Raw genomic sequence first — 27,351 nt, forward strand, 5'->3', positions numbered from 1 at the left:
AGGGGATGAGAGAGATAGAGGAGAGAGAGAGGAGAGAGAGAGTGAGAGAAATAGAGGAGAGAGATAGAGGATGTATGTGAACATACAAGACAAGTACAACATGATTGACAGCAGAGAGAAGAGACGTGAGTGTTGTGTGTGTGACTGTGTATGTGTGTCTGCGTGTGAGTGTTTGTGTGTGTGTGACTGTGTATGTGTGTCTGCGTGTGAGTGTGAACATGACCCCTTTAAATGTCCTAAGGATCGTACAGCACATGCTTATAACCAGCAACACATCATGTTGTCTGTATCATTGTAGATGCTGCGTCTATGGGTCTACTGAGAGAATGGACTATAAAGCCCTGTTGCACTGCAGCAGTTTTCCACACTGAACCAACCAGGTCCTGATCGAATAATTCTCCTCTCCACCAATAGATGGCACTTGATGACAACAGATCAAGTCTTCAGCTGTCATCTTTTACACAGCAGTCTTTTCTCTCTCTGTGTGGAATAGGACTGTACAGTCTGCCAATACCACCCAGTGAGTGTGAGTGGACTCAGGCTTATTCACAAGGCACAGAAATGATGGGTGGGCGTCTGCTCTCTTCAGAGGTCCTTTATATCTGTAAAATAGGGACCTTGGAGCAGTGAGGACAGGACATCAGCAGAAGGGAAGTTAAAGTGCTCAACGCCACTGTGTCCGCCTCCCAGATGGGCAAAGAACCTTGGCGTGACCCTGGACAACACCCTGTCCTTCTCTGAAAACATCAACACAGTGACTCCTGCAGGTTCCTGCTCTACAACATCCATAGAGTATGACCTCACACAGGAAGTGGCGCAGGTCCTCATTCAGCCACTTGTCCTAATTCATCCACTTGTCCTAATTCAGGCACTTGTCCTAATTCATCCACTTGTCCTAATTCAGGCACTTGTCCTAATTCAGGCACTTGTCCTAATTCAGGCACTTGTCCTAATTCAGGCACTTGTCCTAATTCAGGCATCGCCCATCTAGACTACTGCTACTCTCTGTTGGCTGAGCTCCATCAAACCCCTGCAACCTGTCCTAATTCAGACATCACCCATCTAGACTACTGCTACTCTCTGTTGGCCGAGCTCCATCAAACCCCTGCAACCTGTCCTAATTCAGACATTGCCCATCTAGACTACTGCTACTCTCTGTTGGCTGAGCTCCATCAAACCTCTGCAACTTGTCCTAATTCAGGCATCACCCATCTAGACTACTGCTACTCTCTGTTGGCTGAGCTCCATCAAACCCCTGCAACCTGTCCTAATTCAGACATCACCCATCTAGACTACTGCTACTCTCTGTTGGCTGAGCTCCATCAACCCCCTGCAACTTGTCCTAAAACTTGAAGAATGGTTCATTATTGTTTTATTCTATATATTTGAATAGGAACATTGTTTAATTAGCTCATCTGCTACAACAAAATATATGGGCTTCTTCTCAAGACAGCCTGGGGTAGCTCAACCAAACCCACACCTTGTTGAGAGAGATAACAGCCTGCCACACAGAAACAGCCACACACATAGTGTGCATCCCAAATGGCACCCTGTTTCCTTTGGGCCCGGGTCAATAGAAGTGCACTATATAGGGGATAGGGTGCCATTTGGGATGCAGATATTTTCTGTCCCCAAACAGACGTAAAACGAGCAGCTACATTTGGACTGGGGCTGTGTGAAATGTAACTGTCTACGGATTTATAGACTCTCTTTTCACTTTCAACAACACTTCACCTGTTGTCTGTATTCCTCTTTCCTCCCCCAGCATAGAGTCTTCTGGACCAATCAGGGCAACTTTGAACCTTTTGATGGTTAGCCTCCCTGCGTGTGTGTGTGTGTGTGTGTGTGTGTGTGTGTGTGTGTGTGTGTCTTAGGGAACATGTTATAGATTATAAAAACCCTCTTCCTTAACAGCACATCCATTAAATAGACGAAGAGAATCCATACCAGAGCTTCCAGCAGGAACAAGACAAAGTAGTGTCTGTCTCTGTGTCTGTCTCTCTGTGTCTGTCTGTGTGTCTGTCTCTGTGTCTGTCTCTCCGTGTCTGTCTGTGTCTGTGTGTCTGTCTCTGTGTCTGTCTCTCTGTGTCTCTCTGTGTCTGTGTGTCTGTCTCTCTGTGTCTCTGTCTATGTGTGTCTTTGTGTCTGTCTCTCTGTGTCTGTGTGTCTGTCTCTCTGTGTCTCTCTGTGTCTGTGTGTCTGTCTCTCTGTGTTTCTTTGTGTCTGTGTGTCCGTCTCTCTGTGTCTCTGTGTGTCTGTGTGTCTGTCTCTGTGTGTCTCTCTCGCTCTGTCTGTCTCTCTCGCTCTGTGTCTGTCTCTCTCGCTCCGTGTCTGTCTCTCTCGCTCCGTGTCTGTCTCTCACGCTCTGTGTCTGTCTCTCTCGCTCTGTGTCTGTCTCTCCTCTCGCTCTGTCTCTCTCGCTCTGTCTCTGTCTTTCTCGCTCTGTCTCTGTCTCTCTCGCTCTGTCTCTCTCGCTCTGTCTCTGTCTCTCTCGCTCTGTCTCTTTCCCAAATGGTGCTTTTAACAACAGTCATTATGATGTTCCTATCTTTTAATGTGATCTAGTCACTGATTGGTTGGGAGGGTTATGAGCTATTCATAACAAAACAAGCAGACGATTGCCATACATGAACAGATGGACGGGCCTATTCATATATTACAGGGGAGAAGCCTCTGTGGATAAATTGATTGTGAACATTAATTGACTTGTGAATAGTTTATACTGTATGAATGTTATTAATGCAAAATAAAATAAACATATAACCTCACCATATAGTTTATCGATTCAGGCCTCTCTTGTAAAATAGATTTGATCTCAATGAGAATAAGGTGTTTAAATCAAGGTCACATGGCAATACGAAGGTGTTGTCTTACTGCCACAGCAGTCGTAACCATCCGTAAGGCCTTGTCCCAGGATACCTGTGTTTCACGTCTCTTCACATGGTGCTAAATGAACAGTAACGTGGAGCCCAGTGGTGCACAAGGCAGGGAGGGGACCTGCACAACTGGAGACTACTGTCTAGGTGTTGCTTTGAGGGGCTACATGTTGAGCTAATCATTAAACAGCAATATATCTCCCTCTCTCTCTCCCTCCTTCTCCCTCTCTCCCTCACTCCCTCTCTTTATCTCTCTCTATCTCTCTCCCTCCTTCTCCCTCTCTATCTCTCTCCCTCTCTCCCTCTCTTTATCTCTCTCTATCTCTCTCTCTCTCTCTCTCCTTCTCCCTCTCTATCTCTCTCCCTCTCTCCCTCTCTTTCTTCTCTCTCTACCTTTCTCTCTCTCCCTCCTTCTCCTCTTCTTCTTTCTCTCCACCTCCCTCCCTCTCTCTTTCTCTCTCTCCTCTCTTTTTTCTCTCCACCTCTCTCTCTCTCTCTCTCTCTCTCTCTCTCTCTCTCTCTCTCTCTCTCTCTCTCTCTCTCTCTCTCTCTCTCTCTCTCTCTCTCTCTCCCCCTCCCTCCCCCTCTCTCTCTCCTCCTCTTCTTCTTTCTCTCCACCTCCCTCTCTCTCTCCTTGTCTCTCTCCTCCTCTCTTTCTCTCCACCTCCCACCCTCTCTCTCTCTCTTTGTCTCTTACCCACTCTTCTTCTTTCTCCCCACCTCCCTCCCACCCTCTCTCTCTCTCTCTCTCTCTCTCTCTCTCCTTGTCTCTTTCCCCCTCTCTTTCTTTCTCTCCACATCCCACCCACCCTCTCTCTCAATTCAATTCAATTCTCTCTCTCTCTCTCTCTCTCTCTCTCTCTCTCTCTCTCTCTCTCTCTCTCTCTCTCTCTCTCTCTCTCTCTCTCTTCTTCTTCTTTCTCTCCACCTCCCTCTCTCTCATTGTCTCTCTCCTCCTCTCTTTCTTTCCCTCCACCTCCCACCCCCTCTCTCTCTCTACCTCCCTCTCTCTCTCCTTGTCTCTCTCCTCCTCTCTTTCTTTCCCTCCACCTCCCACCCCCTCTCTCTCTCTCTCTCTCTCTCCTTGTCTCTTACCCCCTCTTCTTCTTTCTCCCCACCTCCCTCCCTCCCACCCTCTCTCTCTCTCTCTCTCTCTCTCTCTCTCTCTCTCTCTCTCTCCTCTCTTCTTCTTTCTCTCCACCTCCCTCTCTCTCATTGTCTCTCTCCTCCTCTCTTTCTTTCCCTCCACCTCCCACCCCCTCTCTCTCTCTCTCCTCCTCCTCTTCTTCTTTCTCTCCACCTCCCTCTCTCTCATTGTCTCTCTCCTCCTCTCTTTCTTTCCCTCCACCTCCCACCCCCTCTCTCTCTCTACCTCCCTCTCTCTCTCCTTGTCTCTCTCCTCCTCTCTTTCTTTCCCTCCACCTCCCACCCCCTCTCTCTCTCTCTCTCTCTCTCCTTGTCTCTTACCCCCTCTTCTTCTTTCTCCCCACCTCCCTCCCTCCCACCCTCTCTCTCTCTCTCTCTCTCTCTCTCTCTCTCTCTCTCTCTCTCTCTCTCTCTCTCTCTCCTCTCCTCTTCTTCTTTCTCTCCACCTCCCTCTCTCTCATTGTCTCTCTCCTCCTCTCTTTCTTTCCCTCCACCTCCCACCCCCTCTCTCTCTCTCTCTCTCTCTCTCTCCTTGTCTCTTACCCCCTCTTCTTCTTTCTCCCCACCTCCCTCTCTCTCTCTCTCTCTCTCTCTCTCTCTCTCTCTCTCTCTCTCTCTCTCTCTCTCTCTACCTCCCTCTCTCTCTCCTTGTCTCTCTCCTCCTCTCTTTCTTTCTCTCCACCTCCCACCCTCTCTCTCTCTCTCTTTCTCTCTCTCTCTCTCTCCTTGTCTCTTACCCCCTCTTCTTCTTTCTCCCCACCTCCCTCCCACCCACCCTCTCTCTCTCTCTCTCTCCTTGTCTCTTTCCCCCTCTCTTTCTTTCTCTCCACCTCCCTCCCTCTCTCTCTCTCTGTCTATCTCTCTCTCTCTCTCCTCCTCTCTTTCTTTCTCTCCACCTCCCACCCACCCACCCCCCCCTCTCTCTCTCTCTCTCTCTCTCTTTCTCTCTCTCCTTGTCTCTCTCCTCCTCTCTTTCTTCCTCTCCACCTCCCACCCCCTCTCTCTCTCCTTGTCTCTCTCCTCCTCTCTTTCTTCCTCTCCACCTCCCACCCCCTCTCTCTCTCGTTGTCTCTCTCCTCCTCTCTTTCTTTCTCTCCACCTCCCACCCCCTCTCTCTCCTTGTTTCTCTCCTCCTCTCTTTCTTTCTCTCCACCTCCCACCCTCTCTCTCTCTCTTCTCCTCTCTTTCTTCCTCTCTACCTCCCACCCTCTCTCTCTCCTTGTCTCTCTCCTCCTCTCTTTCTCTCCACCTCCCACTCTCTCTCTCTCCCTCCTTGTATCTCTTCTCCCTTTGCCTTTAGCCTCTGCAGTGCTCAGTCTGCCCCTGTTTGGGTCTGTCTGTCAGTGGGAGAGAGATGCTGTTATGGAGATGTGATTCATGGAGTACTCTGCCCATCCCCTCACACTGTGCAACCCACACACACAAACAAACACACACACACCCATTGAGCATGCCGCCACACACACGAACTGAGCACGCTACAGACTTCTCTAAGGGAGAGGGAGAGGGGACTCCAATCACAGAGAGACATATGTTAGGCAAGCTACAATTTAGAGAAGCAGAACTCTCATATTTCTGTCTAGAGCTCTAGTAGTGAAAGGAGGGAGGGATTGAGTGAGTCAGTGAGTGGTGTTGAGTGTTGTTCACAATGAAGCTACCTTATTATCAGATAGGACTATTACCTACTACCTTATTATAGGACAGGGCTATTACCTTCTACCTTATTATCAGATAGGACTATAACCTTCTACCTTATTATAGGATAGGACCATTACCTTCTACCTTACTATAGGATATGACTATTACATTCTACCTTATTATCAGATAGGACTATAACCTTCTACCTCATTATAGGATAGGACTATTACCTTCTACCTTATTATCAGATAGGACTATAACCTTCTACCTTCTACCTTATTATCAGATAGGACTATAACCTCCTACCTTCTACCTTATTATCAGATAGCACTACAACATTCTACCTTATTATAGGATAGGACTATTACCTTCTACCTTATTATCAGATAGCACTACAACATTCTACCTTATTATAGGATAGGACTATTACCTTCTACCTTATTATCAGATAGGACTATTACCTTCTACCTTATTATAGGACAGAGCTATTACCTTCTACCTTACTATCAGATCATTATTACCTACTGGATGTGTGTCTATCCTACTGGATGTGTGTCAATCCAACTGGATGTGTGTCTAACCTACTGGATGTGTGTCTATCCTACTGGATGTGTGTCAAGCCTACTGGATGTGTGTCTATCCTACTGGATGTGTGTCAATCCAACTGGATGTGTGTCTAACCTACTGGATGTGTGTCAATCCAACTGGATGTGTGTCAATCCAACTGGATGTGTGTCTATCCTACTGGATGTGTGCCAAACCTACTGGATGTGTGTCTATCCTACTGAATGTGTGTCAAGCCTACTGGATGTGTGTATATCCGAATGGATGTGTGTCAAACCTACTGGATGTGTGTCATCCCTATTGAATGTGTGTCTATCCTACTGGATCTGTGTCAAACCTACTGGATGTGTGTCTATCCTACTGGATGTGTGTCTATCCTACTGAATGTGTGTCAAACCTACTAGATGTGTGTCAATCCTACTGGATGTGTGCCAATCCTACTAGATGTGTGTCAATCCTTCTGGATGTGTGTCAGCCCTATTTGATGTGTGTCAATCCTACTGGATGTGTGCCTATCCTACTAGATGTGTGCCAATCCTACTAGATGTGTGTCAAGCCTACTGGATGTGTGTCAATCCTACTGGATGTGTGTCTATCCTACTAGATGTGTGCCAATCCTACTGGATGTGTGGCATTCCTACTGGATGTGTGTCAAACCTACTGGATGTGTGTCAAACCTACTGGATGTGAGTCAGCCCTACTGGGTGTGTGTCTATCTTACTAGATGTGTGTCTATCCTACTGGATGTGTGTAAGCCCTACTGGATGTGAGTCAGCCCTACTGGGTGTGTGTCTATCTTACTAGATGTGTGTCTATCCTACTGGATGTGTGTCTATCCTACTGGGTGTGTGTCTATCTTACTGGGTGTGGGTCTATCTTACTAGATGTGTGTCTATCCTACTGGATGTGTGTCTATCCTACTGGATGTGGTCTATCCTACTGGATGTGTGTCAGCCCTACTGGATGTGACTCAGCCCTACTGGATGTGAGTCAGCCCTACTGGATGTGTGTCAGCCCTACTGGATGTGAGTCAGCCCTACTGGATGTGAGTCAGCCCTACTGGATGTGAGTCAACCCTACTGGATGTGGGTCAGTGTGTCTATCCTATTGGATGTGTGTCAAATCTACTGGTCTCTCTCTCTCTCAACACTACCCCTGGTGCCTTCAGACACAACACTATCCCTGGTGCCTTCAGACACAACACTACCCCTGGTGCCTTCAGACACAACACTATCCCTGGTGCCTTCAGACACAACACTATCCCTGGTGCCTTCAGACACAACACTACCCCTGGTGCCTTCAGACACAACACTACCCCTGGTGCCTTCATCCTGTCCTCTTAAATAAACACCCTGCCACAACACTATCCCTGGGTGCCTTCAGCGTGACAGAATGGTGTTGAATGTTTAATTCAACAGAAACGGCACTGAACGACCCGTTGAAGAACGGTGTCATTATGGTGGCCCACAGGGAGATGGTGTGTGCTGCGGTTTGAGTATTTTCCATGAACCATTCCGGTACCATCCCACTCTTCCCATTCAAACTGGGAATGGTTTTTAAAGTATACACACCTCTACGTATGTATGTGGACAGTGAAGCTAATATTTTAAATACGGCTTTATACTCCAACATTTTGGATTTGAGATCAAGTCTGGCTGAGGCACACAGTACCGCCAACTTATACCTGTAGAGACAAGCAGAGAGAAATGGTTCTCTGTCCAGGAGCAACACAATACAAGTTTGTCCAGCCAGCTGGTCAGCCACCTTTCTCTTTTCTCAGGGCACAGGAGCCATTAAAAACCTTCTAGCCGAGGCCAACATCAACATCAACACAGACCACTGGACCTATACAACATGATCAACGCAGCCGCTACGTTCAAGAGGTTGTCCCACTGCCTCTGACTGACCCGGTACACAACGGTTTCATTCCCGTTATGGTCACCGGAACAAGTGGACCATAGAGGGGGGTGGTGTGTTTGTTTCCGGGGCGGTAGGTGTGACTCTTCCTTTCTCAATTTCTACCCCCCTCGCCGTCTCTCACTCTCTGACTCTCTCACATACCTCGTGGTTTGCTTCAACACCCGGGGGTTCCATAAAAATGACTGCAGGCCTTTTGCTAAAGCACTGTAGGTAATGGCCATCTGTCTGTGATGAGAAGGAGCACTGAGTCACGCTGAGAGACAAGCAGCAGGAGGGAGAGGAAGAGAGGCAGGAGGGAGGCTGTCTGTGTGTCTGTGACTGTGTGCGTGTGCGTTTGTGTGTCCGTGAGGGTGTGCATGTGCGTGTCAGTGAGGGCGTTATTTATTATGCACAGCACCACTATTGGTTGAGAGACGCCAGTCCTCCCTGTCTCCTTAGTCAATCACGAATCATGTTGAAACAGTAGTCCCAAATGACACCCTATCTCCTATAAAGTGCACTACATCACATGACAGGGGTACTATCAGGACACTGAGACTAGCTGGTACATCACATGACAGGGGTACTATCAGGACACTGAGACTAGCTGGTACATCACATGACAGGGGTACTATCAGGACAATGAGGCTAGCTGGCACATCACATGACAGGGGTACTATCAGGACACTGAGACTAGCTGGTACATCACATGACAGGGGTACTATCAGGACAATGAGGCTAGCTGGTACATCACATGACAGGGGTACTATCAGGACACTGAGACTAGCTGGCACATCACATGACAGGGGTACTATCAGGACACTGAGACTAGCTGGTACATCACATGACAGGGGTACTATCAGGACAATGAGGCTAGCTGGTACATCACATGACAGGGGTACTATCAGGACACTGAGACTAGCTGGTACATCACATGACAGGGGTACTATCAGGACAATGAGGCTTGCTGGTACATCACATAACAGGGGTAATATCAGGACAATGAGGATAGCTGGTACATCACATGACAGGGGTACTAGCAGGACACTGAGGCTAGCTGGTACGTCACATGACAGGGGTACTCTCAGGACACTGAGGCTAGCTGGGACATCACATGACAGGGGTACAATCAGGACACTGACATTTAGAAATGTCACACTCACATTCACTCTTTCTCTTCCTCCTTGTCCTCCCTTTTTCCTACGATGTTGTGTCCTATAACTATGTGGCTACGTCTGATATTGCACATTATATGGGCTCTGGTCCAAAGTAGTGCACTAAATAGGCAATAGGGTGCCATTTGTGAGGCCTAATGAGTTATTAAGGTGTCAGAGAGTACAGAAAGAAATGTGGGAGAACCGTAACGGTCAGCAGCTGAAGTGATGCTAAAGATAATTGAACCTATTGAGCATGGCGGTGACAGTGACGGAAGATGAGCACCATCTTTCTGTCTATCTGGTTTGAATTCTCATATCACAAGTTTAATCAGAGTGTCAGTGCATGAACATAGTAGAATGGGTCAAATAACAGAATCATTCCATATCAACAAAGTCCAGTTGGTTACTAAAAGGCAGCAGGAAGCAGTAGAGTGTAAATTAGAAATAATCATTAGGGCAGCTGTTGCAAAACATTTTACAACGTTTTAACAGGAAATATTCAAACAAGTGATTCTTATACGAAGGCGCTGTCTGCGTCAAAAGTATTTTTTAGGAACTAATTTCCTGCCGAGAGTAATAGAAGTAGAATAAACGAGGTGAAATGTCTAAATATGGTTGAACATCAGCAGTGTTCCACTTTTTATGTCAGTCACTGACATTCACTCAATTAGCACATCGGCTAACATTTTAGAGATGGCTAGTCAAGTTGGTCTAGTCATCAGACCTGCCGAATTCTCACTTTTTGTGTTTAATAGGCTAAATTACACATTCTGTTGACATCTGACTTCACAGTGATCTGTTCTGGCAATTTATAGTCTATGACGTTTCAGAGTTAGATGATCATTCTTCACGCAGTAGTTTGGATGAAGTGAACTGCTTTTTTTTCTAAGTAACTGAAGTTTAGTAAACTATATTTTTCATAAGGGTAGCTTTAGTTCAGTAAACTATATTTTTCATAAGGGTAGCTTTAGTTTAGTAAACTATATTTTTCATAAGGGTAGCTTTAGTTTAGCTTAGCTTCTTCCAATGTGAAGTAATTGGTAGCTTGGTAAACTATAGTTTCAGAGTAGCTTCCACAACACTGCTAGACAGCTACCAAATGAACGACCAGGCACACATGGCATGTGCCCAGGGCCCCTAACCCCCAGGGGGCCCCTATTGATTTGGTTAGTCACTCACTCAGATATCATTAACATGGCATGTGCCCAGGGCCCCTAACCCCCAGGGGGCCCCTATTGATTTGGTTAGTCACTCACTCAGATATCATTAACATGGCATACTGTAAGTCATGGCAAAAGGATATCTATGAGGGTGCCCATGGTTACGGATTTAGGGTTGTACCTGGTAGGTTCCTTGATTATTTGTGTGAGATTGAGGGCATCTAGCTTAGATTGTAGGACGGCCGAGGTGTTAAGCATATCAAAGTTTAGGTCACCTAACAGTACGAACTCTGAAGATAGATGGGGGGCAATCAATTCACATATGGTGTCCAGGGCACAGCTGGGGGCTGAGGGGGGTCTATAACAAGCGGTAACGATGAGAGACTTATTTCTGGAGAGGTGGATTTAAAAAAAATAGAAGCTCGAATTGTCTGGGCACAGACCTGGATAATATGACAGGGCTCTGCAGGCTATCTCTGCAGTAGATTGAAACTCTGTCACCTTTGGCAGTTCTATCTTGTCGGAAAATGTTGTAGTTGTGGATGGAAATTTCAGAATTTTTGGTGGCCTTCCTAAACCAGGATTCAGATACAGCTAGGACATCAGGGTTGACGGAGTGTGCTAAAGCAGTGAATAAAACAAACTTCGGGAGGAGGCTTCCGATGTTAACATGCATGAAACCGAGGCTTTTACGGATACAGAAGTCAACAAATGAGAGTGCCTGGGGCCTGGGAATAGGTGTGGTGCTGGGGCCTATAAGGTCTGGGTTAACTTCTACATCACCAGAGGAACAGAGGAGGAGTAGGATAAGGGTACGGCTAAAGGCTATATGAACTGGTCGTCTAGTGTGTTGGGAACAGAGAATTAAAAGAGCAGATTTCTGGGCGTGGTGGAATAGATTCAGGGCAGAATGTACAGACAAGTGTATGGTAGGATGTGAGTACAGTGGAGGTAAACCTAGGCATTGAGTGACAATGAGAGCGGTAGTGTCTCTCGAGGCACCAGTTAAGCCAGGTGACTCTTAGGGTGACTCTTAGGGGACAATGATGGTTCAGGCTCATTTTCTCAGTGTTCAGTAATACCTTAGGCCGGCGATAGTGCTGCGTCGATAGTATTGAATACCCTGTTAGTCCGGCATGCCTCTGAGAGATGAGTCTCAATTAGGACTACTGTGCATCTCTCCTACAGATGAGTCTCAATTAGGACTACTGTGCATCTCTCCTACAGATGAGTCTCAATTAGGACTACTGTGGATCTCTCCTACAGATTAGTCTCAATTAGGACTACTGTGGATCTCTCCTACAGATGAGTCTCAATTAGGACTACTGTGGATCTCTCCTACAGATGAAGGAGACCTGAACATATTTGGGTCTTTGTGAGATACATGCAGGTGAGAGTTAAAGAGAGCTCCTGATTGAATGATTGATCTTTTGACATGAGGCAGCAGTGTGTGTTTAGTGGGAGTAAACATTGATTGACAGGCATGTGCAGTATGTACACCATACAGGAGGACTGTCTGCAAGTAAGCATTTCATTGGATGATGTATACCATGCGTATCCCGTACAACTTCAAACTGAAAGTGTCTGTGACAGTGGCAAACAGAAGGAAGGTAGGAAGGAATTCAGCAGCAGCAGTACTTACAGGCAGGCCTCTGGGTCCAGGTTCCCCCGTCTTCCCTCGGCGACCCTGTAACACACAGAGAGAAGAGAGGAAGTGAGACTGTTGTCAGATGGACAACATGAACTACAAGTTCACACAAGTGTCAGCTGGGCTGGGTCTACGTACATGCTACTACCAAATGACACGAGAGAGAGAGAGAGAGAGAGAGAGAGGGTGAGAGAGAGAGAGAGAGAGAGAGAGAGTGAGGGAGAGAGAGAGAGAGAGAGAGAGAGAGAGATAAAGAAAGACATAGAGAGAGTGAGAGAGAGAGAGAGAGAGAGAGAGAGAGAGAGAGAGAGAGAGAGAGAGATATATAGAGAGAGAGATAGAGAGAGAGAGATAGAGATAGAGAGAGAGAGAGAGAGAGAGAGAGAGAGAGAGAGAGAGAGAGAGAGAGAAAGAAAGATATATATAGAGAGAGAGAGAGCGAGAGAGTGAGAGAGAGAAAGAAAGATATATATATATATATAACTGTTGTCAGATGGACAACATGAACTACAAGTTCACACAAGTGTCAGCTGGGCTGGGTCTACGTACATGCTACTACCAAATGACACGAGAGAGAGAGAGAGAGAGAGAGAGAGAGGGTGAGAGAGAGAGAGAGAGAGAGTGAGGGAGAGAGAGAGAGAGAGAGAGAGAGAGAGAGAGAGAGAGAGAGAGAGACAGAGAGAGAGAGAGAGAGAGAGAGAGAGAGAGAGAGAGAGAGAGATAAAGAAAGATATAGAGAGAGTGAGAGAGAGAGAGAGAGAAAGAGAGAGAGAGATGAGAGAGAGAGAGAGAGAGAGAGAGAGAGAGAGAGGTAAAACATACAACATTATAAAATCCATGTACACAAACAACAAGTGTGCGGTTAAAATTGGCAAAAAACACACACATTTCTTCACACAGGGTCGTGGGGTTAGACAGGGATGCAGCTTAAGCCCCACCCTCTTCAACATATATATCAACGAATTGGCGCGGGCACTAGAAAAGTCGGCAGCACCCGGCCTCCCCCTGCTAGAATCCAAAGTCAAATGTCTGATGTTTGCCGATGATCTGGTGCTTCTGTCACCAACCAAGGAGGGCCTACAGCAGCACCTAGATCTTATGCACAGATTCTGTCAGACCTGGGCCCTGACAGTAAATCTCAGTAAGACCAAAATAATGATGTTCCAAAAAAGGTCCAGTCACCAGGACCACAAATACAAATTCCATCTAGACACTGTTGCCCTAGAGCACACAAAAAACTATACATACCTTGGCCTAAACATCAGCGCCACAGGTAACTTCCACAAAGCTGTGAACGATCTGAGAGACAAGGCAAGAAGGGCATTCTATGCCATCAAAAGAAACATAAATTTCAACATACCAATTAGGATTTGGCTAAAAATACTTGAATCAGTCATAGAGCCCATTGCCCTTTATGGTTGTGAGGTCTGGGGTCTGCTCACCAACCAAGACTTCACAAAATGGGACAAACACCAAATTGAGACTCTGCACGCAGAATTCTGCAAAAATATCCTCCGTGTACAACGTAGAACACCAAATAATGCATGCAGAGCAGAATTAGGCCGATACCCACTAATTATCAAAATCCAGAAAAGAGCCGTTAAATTCTACAACCACCTAAAAGGAAGCGATTCACAAACCTTCCATAACAAAGCCATCACCTACAGAGAGATGAACCTGGAGAAGAGTCCCCTAAGCAAGCTGGTCCTGGGGCTCTGTTCACAAACACAAACACACCCTACAGAGCCCCAGGACAACAGCACAATTAGACCAAACCAAATCATGAGAAAACAAAAAGATAATTACTTGACACATTGGAAAGAATTAACAAAAAAACAGAGCAAACTAGAATGCTATTTGGCCCTAAACAGAGAGTACACAGCGGCAGAATACCTGACCACTGTGACTGACCCAAAATTAAGGAAAGCTTTGACTATGTACAGACTCAGTGAGCATAGCCTTGCTATTGAGAAAGGCCGCCGTAGGCAGACATGGCTCTCAAGAGAAGACAGGCTATGTGCTCACTGCCCACAAAATGAGGTGGAAACTGAGCTGCACTTCCTAACCTCCTGCCCAATGTATGACCATATTAGAGAGACATATTTCCCTCAGATTACACAGATCCACAAAGAATTTGAAAACAAATCCAAATTTGATAAACTCCCATATCTACTGGGTGAAATTCCACAGTGTGCCATCACAGCAGCAAGATTTGTGACCTGTTGCCACGAGAAAAGGGCAACCAGTGAAGAACACACACCATTGTAAATACAACCCATATTTATGCTTATTTATTTTATCTTGTGTCCTTTAACCATTTGTACATTGTTAAAACACTGTATATATATATATAATATGACATTTGTAATGTCTTTACTGTTTTGAAACCTCTGTATGTGTAATGTTTACTGTTAATTTTTGTTGTTTTTCACTTTATATATTCACTTTGTATGTTGTCTACCTCACTTGCTTTGGCAATGTTAACACATGTTTCCCATGCCAATAAAGCCCTTGAATTGAATTTAATTGAATTGAGATATATATAGAGAGAGAGAGAGATAGAGAGAGAGAGAGAGAGAGAGAGAGAGAGAGAGAGAGAGAGAGAGAGAGAGAGAGAGAGAGAGAGAGAGAGAGAGAAAGAAAGATATATATAGAGAGAGAGAGCGAGAGAGCGAGAGAGAGAAAGAAAGATATATATATATATATATATAGAGAGAGAGAGAGAGAGAAAGAAAGATATATATAGAGAGAGCGAGAGAGCGAGAGAGAGAAAGAAAGATATATATATATATATATATAGAGAGAGAGAGAGAGAGAGAGAGAGAGATGAGAGAGAGAGAGAGAGAGAGAGAGAAAGATAGAGAGAGAGAGAGAGAGAGAGAGAGTGAGAGAGCGAGAGAGAGAGAGAGAGAGAGAAAGAAAGATATAGAGAGAGTGAGTTGTCAGACAGAGAAGAATGACAAGGAGCAACAAGTTCCCACCAGTGGCATCTGGGTCTACTACACATTGCCAACAGTCAGGCTAGAGGGCTAGCCAGCTAGCTACTCCTGTCTGCCTGAGTCCCAAATTGACCCCTATTCCTTATATAGTGCACTACTTTTGACCAGAGACTAATGGGTCCTGGTTGAAAGTACAGCACTAATTAGGGAAAAGGCTGCTTTTTGGGACACATCCTGCCTGTCTGTCGGGCATGGTAGTTAATTAGCTTAAATGAGCATGAAGAAAACAGCTTAATTGCTCTCTCCCTGTGTGGTACACTAGTCTTTGTTCCCCCTGTGGTTTATCACCCTGCTACCCAGCTGTGTGTGTCCTGGCCACATCAATCAAACCAGCCAGTAGTGACAACAAGCCCAGGCCAAGAGCATGGCTGGTGGTCCTTCACCAGGATGAGGTCACAGTGGACCAATCACGTATATAGAGTATCATGTTGTTATGATGGGTTTTCTGATTTCTGATTGGATTATAATGTTACCCAAGACCTTCATAATCACAACTTGATTCATATTTTTTTTGCGATAGCATATTTATGAAACCTATTTATTAGACTGTTAGTCGTTGGCTCAGAACAGGTTGGCTTGATGCCCATCTTTTCTAGTGTTAAACATGTTTATGATTTGTTTTCTGATTGATTAAAATGTGTGGGTTATTCTCAATATGTCATGCCTTTGAACATGGCCTTAGCTGTGGTAAATTCACAATATACTATACACTATATACCACACTTACATATGGTGGTATAATGACAATATACCACACGACATATCAAGCCTTATTGCTTAATTTAGAGCTTCTATTGAGACTATTTGAATAACTTTGTACTGTAAAACCTCTGACTGTGTTTCTGGAAGACTGACATCTTTAATGAGATAACGACTGCTACTTAAACTAATCAAAGTTGCTCTAATTGACATCAAGATGATATGAGAGAATATTAGTGTCCACATGAGGCATGAGGAGATGAATTCCTTCAGATGAAGTGGCTCGGCATCACACAGACACACTGTGGTGGGCAGGAGTGCCTAGAGTTTCTGTGTGTGTGTGTGTGTGTGTATGTGTGAGAGAGAGAGAGAGAGAGAGAGAGAGAGAGAGAGAGAGAGAGAGAGAGAGAGAGAGAGAGAGAGAGAGAGAGAGAGAGAGAGAGAGAGAGAGAGAGAGAAAGACTGTGCATGCATGCGTGTTTGTGTCCAGAGTAGAGGAAGTCTTTCAAACTGCTAAGATGAGAGATAGTCTCAGAACATGCCCAGGCCCACACCAACTGAATGTACATAATCAAGCAGCAACAGCTACAACAGAGACTAAGGCATAAACACCATCAGCTCTTCCTGGGTCTCAATATAAGCCTTGAATGTAGCCTACAGTGCCTTGCGAAAGTATTCGGCCCCCTTGAACTTTGCAACCTTTTGCCACATTTCAGGCTTCAAACATAAAGATATAAAACTGTATTTTTTTGTGAAGAATCAACAACAAGTGGGACACAATCATGAAGTGGAACGACATTTATTGGATATTTCAAACTTTTTTAACAAATCAAAAACTGAAAAATTGGCCGTGCAAAATTATTCAGCCCCCTTAAGTTAATACTTTGTAGCGCCACCTTTTGCTGCGATTACAGCTGTAAGTCGCTTGGGGTATGTCTCTATCAGTTTTGCACATCGAGAGACTGACATTTTTTCCCATTCCTCCTTGCAAAACAGCTCGAGCTCAGTGAGGTTGGATGGAGAGCACTTGTGAACAGCAGTTTTCAGTTCTTTCCACAGATTCTCGATTGGATTCAGGTCTGGACTTTGACTTGGCCATTCTAACACCTGGATATGTTTATTTTTGAACCATTCCATTGTAGATTTTGCTCTATGTTTTGGATCATTGTCTTGTTGGAAGACAAATCTCCGTCCCAGTCTCAGGTCTTTTGCAGACTCCATCAGGTTTTCTTCCAGAATGGTCCTGTATTTGGCTCCATCCATCTTCCCATCAATTTTAACCATCTTCCCTGTCCCTGCTGAAGAAAAGCAGGCCCAAACCCTGATGCTGCCACCACCATGTTTGACAGTGGTGATGGTGTGTTCAGCTGTGTTGCTTTTACGCCAAACATAACGTTTTGCATTGTTGCCAAAAAGTTACATTTTGGTTTCATCTGACCAGAGCACCTTCTTCCACATGTTTGGTGTGTCTCCCAGGTGGCTTGTGGCAAACTTTAAACAACACTTTTTATGGATATCTTTAAGAAATGTCTTTCTTCTTGCCACTCTTCCATAAAGGCCAGATTTTGCAATATACGACTGATTGTTGTCCTATGGACAGAGTCTCCCACCTCAGCTGTAGATCTCTGCAGTTCATCCAGAGTGATCATGGGCCTCTTGGCTGCATCTCTGATCAGTCTTCTCCTTGTATGAGCTGAAAGTTTAGAGGGACGGCCAGGTCTTGGTAGATTTGCAGTGGTCTGATACTCCTTCCATTTCAATATTATCGCTTGCACAGTGCTCCTTGGGATGTTTAAAGCTTGGGAAATCTTTTTGTATCCAAATCCGGCTTTAAACTTCTTCACAACAGTATCTCGGACCTGCCTGGTGTGTTCCTTGTTCTTCATGATGCTCTCTGCGCTTTTAACGGACCTCTGAGACTATCACAGTGCAGGTGCATTTATACGGAGACTTGATTACACACAGGTGGATTGTATTTATCATCATTAGTCATTTAGGTCAACATTGGATCATTCAGAGATCCTCACTGAACTTCTGGAGAGAGTTTGCTGCACTGAAAGTAAAGGGGCTGAATAATTTTGCACGCCCAATTTTTCAGTTTTTAATATGTTAAAAAAGTTTGAAATATCCAATAAATGTCGTTCCACTTCATGATTGTGTCCCACTTGTTGTTGATTCTTCACAAAAAAATACAGTTTTATATCTTTATGTTTGAAGCCTGAAATGTGGCAAAAGGTCGCAAAGTTCAAGGGGGCCGAATACTTTCGCAAGGCACTGTACTTCCCTGCCAAAGCCCTCCATGTAATACTGCCTGTATTGACAGTAGGCCTGTAATATGTGGGCCATACAAACTGACTGTCTGTTTTCGCCCCCTTGACTTAGTGCCTGCGTTCCAAATTGCACCCAATTCCCTATTTAGTGCACCTCCTGGTCAAAAGTAGTGTACTATATAGGCAATAGGGTGCACTCCCAAACCACTTCCCCTTCCACTTCCACTTCCTCTGACACACACATCTACGTAGTGTGTGTGTGTGTGTGTGTGTGCATGTGCGTGTGTGTGTGTGTGTGCATGGTGTGTGTAGTGTGTGGTGTGTTGTGTGTGTGTTGTGTTGTGTGTGTTGTGTGTGTAGGTGTGGTGTGTGGTGTGTGCAGTGTGTGGTGTGTGTAGTGTGTGGTGTGCGTGTTGTGTGTAGTGTGTGGTGTGTTGTGTGTGTGCCTGGTTGTGTGTGGTGTGTGTGTATGTGTGGTGTGTGGTGTGTGGTGTGTGTAGTGTGTGTGGTGTGTTGTGTGTGTAGTGTGTGGTGTGCTGTGTTGTGTGTGTGCGTAGTGTGTGGTGTGGTGTGTGGTGTATGTGTGTGTGTGTGCGTGTGTGTGGTGTGTGTAGTGTGTGGTGTGTGTGGTGTGTGTAGTGTGAGGTGTGCTGTGTGTGTGCGTAGTGTGTGGTGTATGTGTGTGTGTGTAGTGTGTGGTGTATGTGTGTGTGCATAGTGTGTGGTGTATGTGTGTGTGCGTAGTGTGTGGTGTATGTGTGGTGTATGTGTGTGTGTGTGTAGTGTGTGGTGTGTGGTGTATGTGTGTGTGTGTGCGTGTGTGTGTGTGTGTAGTGTGTGGTGTGTGTGGTGTGTGTAGTGTGAGGTGTGCTGTGTGTGTGCGTAGTGTGTGGTGTATGTGTGTGTGCGTAGTGTGTGGTGTGTTGTGTGTGTAGTGTGTGGTGTGCTGTGTGTGTGCTGTGTTGTGTGTGTGCGTAGTGTGTGGTGTGGTGTGTGGTGTATGTGTGTGTGTGTGTGTGTGTGTGTTGTGTGTGTAGTGTGTGGTGTGCTGTGTGTGTGCTGTGTTGTGTGTGTGCGTAGTGTGTGGTGTGTTGTGTGTGTAGTGTGTGGTGTGCTGTGTGTGTGCTGTGTTGTGTGTGCGTAGTGTGTGGTGTGGTGTGTGGTGTGTGGTGTGTGTGTGTGTAGTGTGTGTGTGTGTGTGTGTGTGTGTGTGTGTGTTGTGTGGTGTGGTGTGTGTGTGTGTGTGTGTGTGTGTGTGTGCGTAGTGTGTGGTGTGGTGTGTGGTGTATGTGTGTGTGTGTGTGTGTGTGTGTAGTGTGTGTTTTAAAGAGTGAATCATGTATATAGGGCTGGTTTTCTCAACAGTAAAGAGAGCACCTTTTCAACTTGAGGTGAGTAGTTTCATTATGTTCTTTGATAATATGCTAAGAGTAAATCAGACACACACACACACACACACACACACACACACACACACACACACACACACACACACACACTCTCTGTTGACCATTTGTTCTAGTGTTAGCCCTCTCATTCTCAGCCGTGTTGCTCCCCTGAACCTAAAACAACAGTAGATTACAGAGACATCAGTACAGAGATATAACTCATGAATATTTAACCTAGTACTATTCCAAACAGGTAATGAATTATGCAATTCTTGACAAAAATGATCTCTCCATATTCACCCTCAAAACCCTTAACTGTGAAGTGCATACTGATTTTGATGTGTGTGTGTGTGTGTGTTTCCTTCCTAATTTAAGGTAAAATAAAATGCTTTCAGTTTAACAAGTGAATGATGATATCATGAGAAGTCAAATCCCTATTGCTTTATAGTGTGAGAACACTAACCATGGTCTACTTGTACAGTACACATTGTGTATGTATAGCCGTAGGAGCCATGGAAAGTGTGTTCGCAGGGATGCGTGTCACAATGGTCATTTATTGTAAGCACAACTGGAGACACCCTGTTCTGTTAGAAAACAGGCTGTCAATGACACAACAGCGCTGCAGCACCTCCTCTAAATAGTCCAGATTACTAATGAACCATTTTAGCTGGCTAGCTAATCATCTTGGCTAACTGTGGGCCAAAGCAATGAACTTATTTGTTGTGAATTAGTGTCTCCGGTAATGTTTACGTTTTGAGGTTCTATGAAGTCTCCACTTCCCAAGAGCATTCTAACAGATACAGTGGGGAGAACACGTATTTGATACACTGCCGATTTTGCAGGTTTTCCTACTTACAAAGCATGTCTGTAATTTTTTATCATATGTACACTTCAACTGTGAGAGATGGAATCTAAAACAAAATTCCAGAAAATCACATTGTATGATTTTTAAGTAATTAATTTACATTTTATTGCATATCCACTGTAACTGACCTGAGAGACAGACAGACAGATAGATGAATGTCTTGATACAGTTGATACACTATTGGTTTACAGCACATTATATTCTGACAACACATCTTGGTCTAACAAAAGTGCTTATTCAGAAAAAACTTCTAAAAGGACTCATTTGAGGCAGAAAGGAGTTGAAGCACTCGATGAAAAAGTTAGAGATTCATTTCTTATTTAGTCACTTTATTGGATTGTTCAGGACCGACGTCTCGGTATGCCGGTACGGCTGTGTAGTTGAAAGGAGCCCAGTCTAACATACTTCCCACAGACACTGTGTCAAACGAGACTATGCCCAAGTCCCAAGAGGCACCCTATTGCACTACCCAGTGCACTACTTTTGATGGGGCGTGGTCAAAAGTAGTGCACTATATTGGGAACAAGTCTCTCCAGACCATCTATCCTGATGATGAGAGACACAGCACAGAGATGAAGGCTACGTCCCGAACTGCACCCTATTTCCTACGTAGTGCACTACTTTTGATGGGCCCTGGTTAATATTGCACTATTTAAGGAATAGTGTACCATTTAGGATACACTCTATGTACTCTCCGGTACATCTGGACTGAACTGCCTCCACATCAATGGATTTTCCTTCAACTAGACTCATTAGTCTAGCACAACAGCTGGGGGACTGAAAAAGCTTTGGTCACTCAGCCTTGGTCACTCAGCCTTGGTCACTCAGCCTTGGTCACTCAGCCTTGGTCACTCAGCCTTGGAATTGTTCAGCTGCACTATTGCTGTACATGTACAGCAATAGTTTGTATATCCAAACTCCATTATTAGATTACATAATACTGAGCTACAACATGGTCCAAGTACCGCTAGAGCCCCTGGAATGACAGTGAAATGTCAGAGTGCAGAGACTAAAAGCCTTCCTTCAGTTGTACTGAGGCTCTAGTCTTGTTCAACCACATAACTTTCTCTCCTTTCACCCCTCTCTGCTCTCTTTGTGTCCTCTCTCCCCATCTCTCCTTCCTTCCCACTCTTTCCTCCTCCTCTCTACCTTTTCCCTTCTCTCCCCTCGTCTTTCTACCTACTATCCTCCCCCTTCCTCTCCTCTCCTCTCCCCCTCACCTCTTCTCATTTCCTCCCCCACTCTCCTCTCCCCCTCACCTCTTCTCCTTTCCTCATCCACTCTCCTCTCCCCCTCACCTCTTCTCTTTCCTCCCCCACTCTCCTCTCCCCCTCACCTCTTCTCCTTTCCTTCCCCTCCCCCGCCTATCCTCCCTCACCTCTTCTCCTTTCCTCCCCCACTCTCCTCTCCCCCTCACCTGTTCTCCTTTCCTCACCCACTCTCCTCTCCCCCTCCCCTCTTCTCCTTTCCTTCCCCCACTCTCCTCTCCCCCTCACCTCTTCTCCTTTCCTCCCTCCCCCTCCCCTCTCCCCCTCACCTCTTCTCCTTTCCTCCCCTCCCCCTATTATCCCCCCTCACCTCTTCTCCTTTCCTCCCCCACTCTCCTCTCCCCCTCACCTCTTCTCCTTTCCTCCCTCCCCCTCCCCTCTCCCCCTCACCTCTTCTCCTTTCCTCCCCCACTCTCCTCTCCCCCTCACCTCTTCTCCTTTCCTCCCCACCCCCTCCTCTCCCCTCACCTCTTCTCCTTTTCTCCCTCCCCCTCCCCTCTCCCCCTCGCCTCTTCTCCTTTCTTCCCCTCCCCTCCCCCTCCAATCCCCCCTCACCTCTTCTTCTTTCCTCCCCACCCCCTCATATCCCCCCTCACCTCTTCTCCCTCCTTACCTTTTCTCCTTTCCTACCCCCCCACCCCCTCTCCCTACATCTGTTGGATCACTGTGTGGCAATCTGTTGCTAGGCAACGCCGAGTGTCCTATAAATTTGACAACATCCGTGAGTTTGATATTATTTGAGCTCTGCAGTGAAGCCCTCCTTTAGGTCATTGCCATATATTACAGGGAGGGAGGGAGGGAGGGAGGGAAGACAGGAATGATGGAGAGATGAGGGAGGGAGGGAAGGCAGGAAGTAGGAAGGGATGAGGGAGGAAGAGAAGACAAAGGATGGAGAGATGAGGGAGGGAGGGAAGACAGGAACTAGGAAGAGATGAAGGAGGAAGGGAAGACAGGAAGGATGGAGAGATGAGGGAGGGAGATAGGGAGGGAAGTGTAGGGAAGAGGGGACAATGCTCCAAACCCCTTTAGACTGAGTAGTAGAAGATGATTTATCTGCTCTGTAATATCAGTAATACACCACCATGTACACACACACACACACACACACACACACACACACACACACACACACACACACACACACACACACACACACACACACACACACACACACACCATATATTTCGACTATAATATTTACGAGCCGTACTGTAAAACAGAAGGAAGAAAACACTATTGAGGGCTGTAATAGGACCAACACCCCATTTTACCTCAACAAATCAACCTGCTCAGGAATGCAATGACATCACAAGGACACACCTGTCTGGCTCATCTTTACAGGTCCAGTGTTTGGTGTCTCTTGTCTGCTGGTAAACAGTAAACACAGCTGTGTGTAGATTGTTGTAAATAAATATGGCATTCAGATCCTCATCAATTTGTTGTACGAAAGGCTCAGGTGGCCTGAACACACGTCCCCTAAGGGACACACAGTTACACAGACCACAGACCATCCACACACATAAACCACCCACGACACAGACACACACCCATGAGACACACACAGACCACCCACATAAACCACCCACGACACAGACACACACATAGACCACCCACATAAACCACCCACGACACAGACACACACCCATGACACACACACAGACCACCCACATAAACCACCCATGACACAGACACACACCCATGACACACACACACACCCATGACACACACACCCATGACACACACACACACACACACACACACACACACACACACACACACACACACACACGCACACTCGGTCTCCCTGAGGGACTGAGGCAGCTCATGCAGAAAGAGTGTCTTGTGAGTGGTCCAGTCGGGAAAAAGGTAATCTCTCATATGAGCACCGGAGAGATCTGTGCTGAATGACTGACTGACCTTGGTGACTGACTCTCTGACTGACTGATTGACTGACTGACCTTGGTGACTGACTCTCTGACTGACTGACTGACTGACTCTCTGACTGACTGATTGACTGACTATCTGACTGACTGGCCTTGGTGACTGACTGACTGACTCTCTGACTGACTGATTGACTGGCCTTGGTGACTGACTGACTGACTCTCTGACTGACTGGCCTTGGTGACTGACTCTCTGACTGACTGACTGACTGACTCTCTGACTGACTGACTGACTGACTCTCTGACTGACTGACTGACTGGCCTTGGTGACTGACTGACTGACTCTCTGACTGACTGATTGACTGGCCTTGGTGACTGACTGACTGACTCTCTGACTGACTGATTGACTGGCCTTGGTGACTGACTGACTGACTCTCTGACTGACTGGCCTTGGTGACTGACTGACTGACTCTCTGACTGACTGGCCTTGGTGACTGACTCTCTGACTGACTGATTGACTGGCCTTGGTGACTGACTCTCTGACTGACTGATTGACTGGCCTTGGTGACTGACTCTCTGACTGACTGATTGACTGGCCTTGGTGACTGACTGACTGACTCTCTGACTGACTGGCCTTGGTGACTGACTCTCTGACTGACTGATTGACTGGCCTTGGTGACTGACTCTCTGACTGACTGATTGACTGGCCTTGGTGACTGACTCTCTGACTGACTGATTGACTGGCTTTGGTGACTGACTGACTGACTGACTGACTCTCTGACTGACTGATTGACTGGCCTTGGTGACTGACTCTCTGACTGACTGATTGACTGGCCTTGGTGACTGACTGACTGACTCTCTGACTGACTGGCCTTGGTGACTGACTCTCTGACTGACTGATTGACTGGCCTTGGTGACTGACTCTCTGACTGACTGGCCTTGGTGACTGACTCTCTGACGACTTGACTCTCTGACTGACTGGCCTTGGTGACTGACTCTCTGACTGACTGATTGACTGGCCTTTGTTGACTGACTGACTGATTGACTGGCTTTGGTGACTGACTGACTGACTGACTCTCTGACTGACTGATTGACTGGCCTTGGTGACTGACTCTCTGACTGACTGATTGACTGGCCTTGGTGACTGACTCTCTGACTGACTGATTGACTGGCCTTGGTGACTGACTCTCTGACTGACTGATTGACTGGCCTTGGTGACTGACTGACTGACTCTCTGACTGACTGATTGACTGGCCTTGGTGACTGACTCTCTGGCTCTCTGACTGACTGGCCTTGGTGACTGACTCTCTGACTGACTGATTGACGGGCCTTGGTGACTGACTGACTGACTCTCTGACTGACTGATTGACTGGCCTTGGTGACTGACTGACTGACTGACTGATTGACTGGCCTTGGTGACTGACAGACTGACTCTCTGACTGACTGACTGACCTTGGTGACTGACTGACTGACTCTCTGACTGACTGATTGACTGGCCTTGGTGACTGACTGACTCTCTGACTGACTGACTCTCTGACTGACTGATTGACTGGCCTTGGTGACTGACTGACTCTCTGACTGACTGATTGACTGGCCTTGGTGACTGACTCTCTGACTGACTGACTGACTCTCTGACTGACTGATTGACTGGCCTTGGTGACTGACTCTCTGACTGACTGACTGACTGACTCTCTGACTGACTGATTGACTGGCCTTGGTGACTGACTCTCTGACTGACTGATTGACTGGCCTTGGTGACTGACTCTCTGACTGACTGATTGACTGGCCTTGGTGACTGACTGACTGACTCTCTGACTGACTGGCCTTGGTGACTGACTGACTGACTGATTGACTGGCCTTGGTGACTGACTCTCTGACTGACTGACTGACTGATTGACTGGCCTTGGTGACTGACTCTCTGACTGACTGACTGATTGACTGGCCTTGGTGACTGACTGACTCTCTGATTTAGAATGGTCACATCAGACCATTGCCTCCTTCCTCTTCCCCAATCAAGACTAGGCCATCCACAACTCATGCAAAGGTTGCCATGACACCATATGTATTTCTCTGTGGAGTGAGACATCACCAAACATTATTCATCCACATCGTCATTATTCCAAATCCGCTGGTCCCTGAACTCTTCAGACCAACCCGGAGACAAGGCACTAACCTTTCCTAAAGCAACTAATTGTTCCAAGACACCACCAATTACCCCGATGAGTCTACCAGGAAGCCTGCAAAACAACTTTGAATATATTCCTTAATTCATTCATGAAATGTTATCCTTTCCCTTGTGCAGATGTTTTCTGTTTTCTCGTTTTGCACTCAGAAACCGTCTTACTTCTACAGATGGTGGCAACAACTTTCAGAGGAGAGAGAGAGTGAGATACAGAGAGAGAAAGAGAGGAACTGAGACAGAGCTGCATTTCCTGACAAAAAAAACTATATATATATAAAACAATTAAAGAGTGTCATTTCCCCAAATCTGAAACCCTTATTCAAGGTTTCAAAGACCTCTCTGATGAGAATAGGCTTCCCGTCCTGTTGGGGGAGGACGCAGAGAGCTCTGGGTTGACAGCGCACTACATTGCTGCCTGTGTCTGACAGACCAACCAACCAGCAGTCCTCTTTAATTACTGTTATTGTTAAACATGTGGTTATATTCACCCTTGGTTATTGTTCTTACTGTTCTCCCATTGACAATATTGATGATTATTATTTAAATGATGTTAATATTGGGAAGACAGAGAGAGAATCCGTTATAGAACCCATTGCCCTTTATGGTTGTGAAATCTGGGGTCCACTTACCTACCAAGAATTCACAAATGGGACAAACACCAAATTGAGACTCTGCGACTTTGCAAAAATATCCTCTGTGTACAACGTAAAACACCAAATAATGCATGCAGAGCAGAATTAGGCCAATACCCGCTAATGATCAAAATCCAGAAAAGAGACATTAAATTCTACAACCACCTAAAAGGAAGCGATTCCCAAACCTTCCATAACAAAGCCATCACCTACAGAGAGATGAACATGGAGAAGAGTCCCCTAAGCAAGCTGGTCTTGGGGCTCTGTTCACAATCACAAACAGACCCAACAGACTCCCAGGACAGCAACACAATTAGACCCAACCAAATCATGAGAAAACAACAAGATAATTACTTGACACATTGGAAAGAATTTAGAATAAAAAATTAGTAAAACAGAATGCTATTTGGCCCTAAACAGAGAGTACACAGTGGCAGAATACCAGAATACAAATCTTTGACTATGTACAGACTCAGTGAGCATAGCCTTGCTATTGAGAAAGGCCGCCGAATTCAGACCTGGCTCTCAAGAGAAGACAGGCTATGTGCTCACTGCCCACAAAATGAGGTGGAAACTGAGCTGCACTTCCTAACCTCCTGCCCAATGTATGACCATATTAGAGACAGTATATTTCCCTCAGATTACACAAATCCAATGTCGATAAACTCCCATATCTATTGGGTGAAATACCACAGTGTGCCATCACAACAGCAAGATGTGTGACCTGTTGCCCCAAGAAAATGGTAACCAGTGAAGAACAAACACCATTGTGAATACAACCTATATTTATGTTTATTTATTTTCCCTTTTGTACTTTAACTATGTGCACATCATTACAGCACTGTATAAAGACATAATATGACATTTGAAATGTCTTAATTCTTTGGAACTTGTGAGTGTAATGTTTACTGTTGATTTTTTATTGTTTATTTCACTTTTGTTTATTATCTATTTCCTGATCTCCAAACAAGATGTTCTGGAAATAAGGTCAGGCTATATATTGGATTAAAACACTATGAATTCATCCTGCATTCTGCTAAGAGTCTTGGTGTAACAAGATTCACAGTGTAGTTACTCTCA

The 27,351-nt window shown here is 45.8% G+C and overlaps 1 protein-coding gene across 2 annotated transcripts in view; it reads right to left on the bottom strand.

Moving 5' to 3' along the window:
• LOC139381914 (collagen alpha-1(XIX) chain-like) overlaps positions 1-27,351 on the bottom strand; it is a 244,516-nt gene that overhangs the window by 98,347 nt on the left and 118,818 nt on the right. For both annotated transcript variants that reach the window (XM_071125772.1, XM_071125773.1), the window contains one exon: positions 12,083-12,127. In XM_071125772.1, coding sequence (XP_070981873.1) covers positions 12,083-12,127 — 45 coding nt within the window. The remainder of the gene's footprint in view (positions 1-12,082; positions 12,128-27,351) is intronic.

Source organism: Oncorhynchus clarkii, chromosome 23 (genome assembly GCF_045791955.1).
Source record: "Oncorhynchus clarkii lewisi isolate Uvic-CL-2024 chromosome 23, UVic_Ocla_1.0, whole genome shotgun sequence".
NCBI classification, from domain to species: Eukaryota; Metazoa; Chordata; class Actinopteri; order Salmoniformes; family Salmonidae; genus Oncorhynchus; species Oncorhynchus clarkii.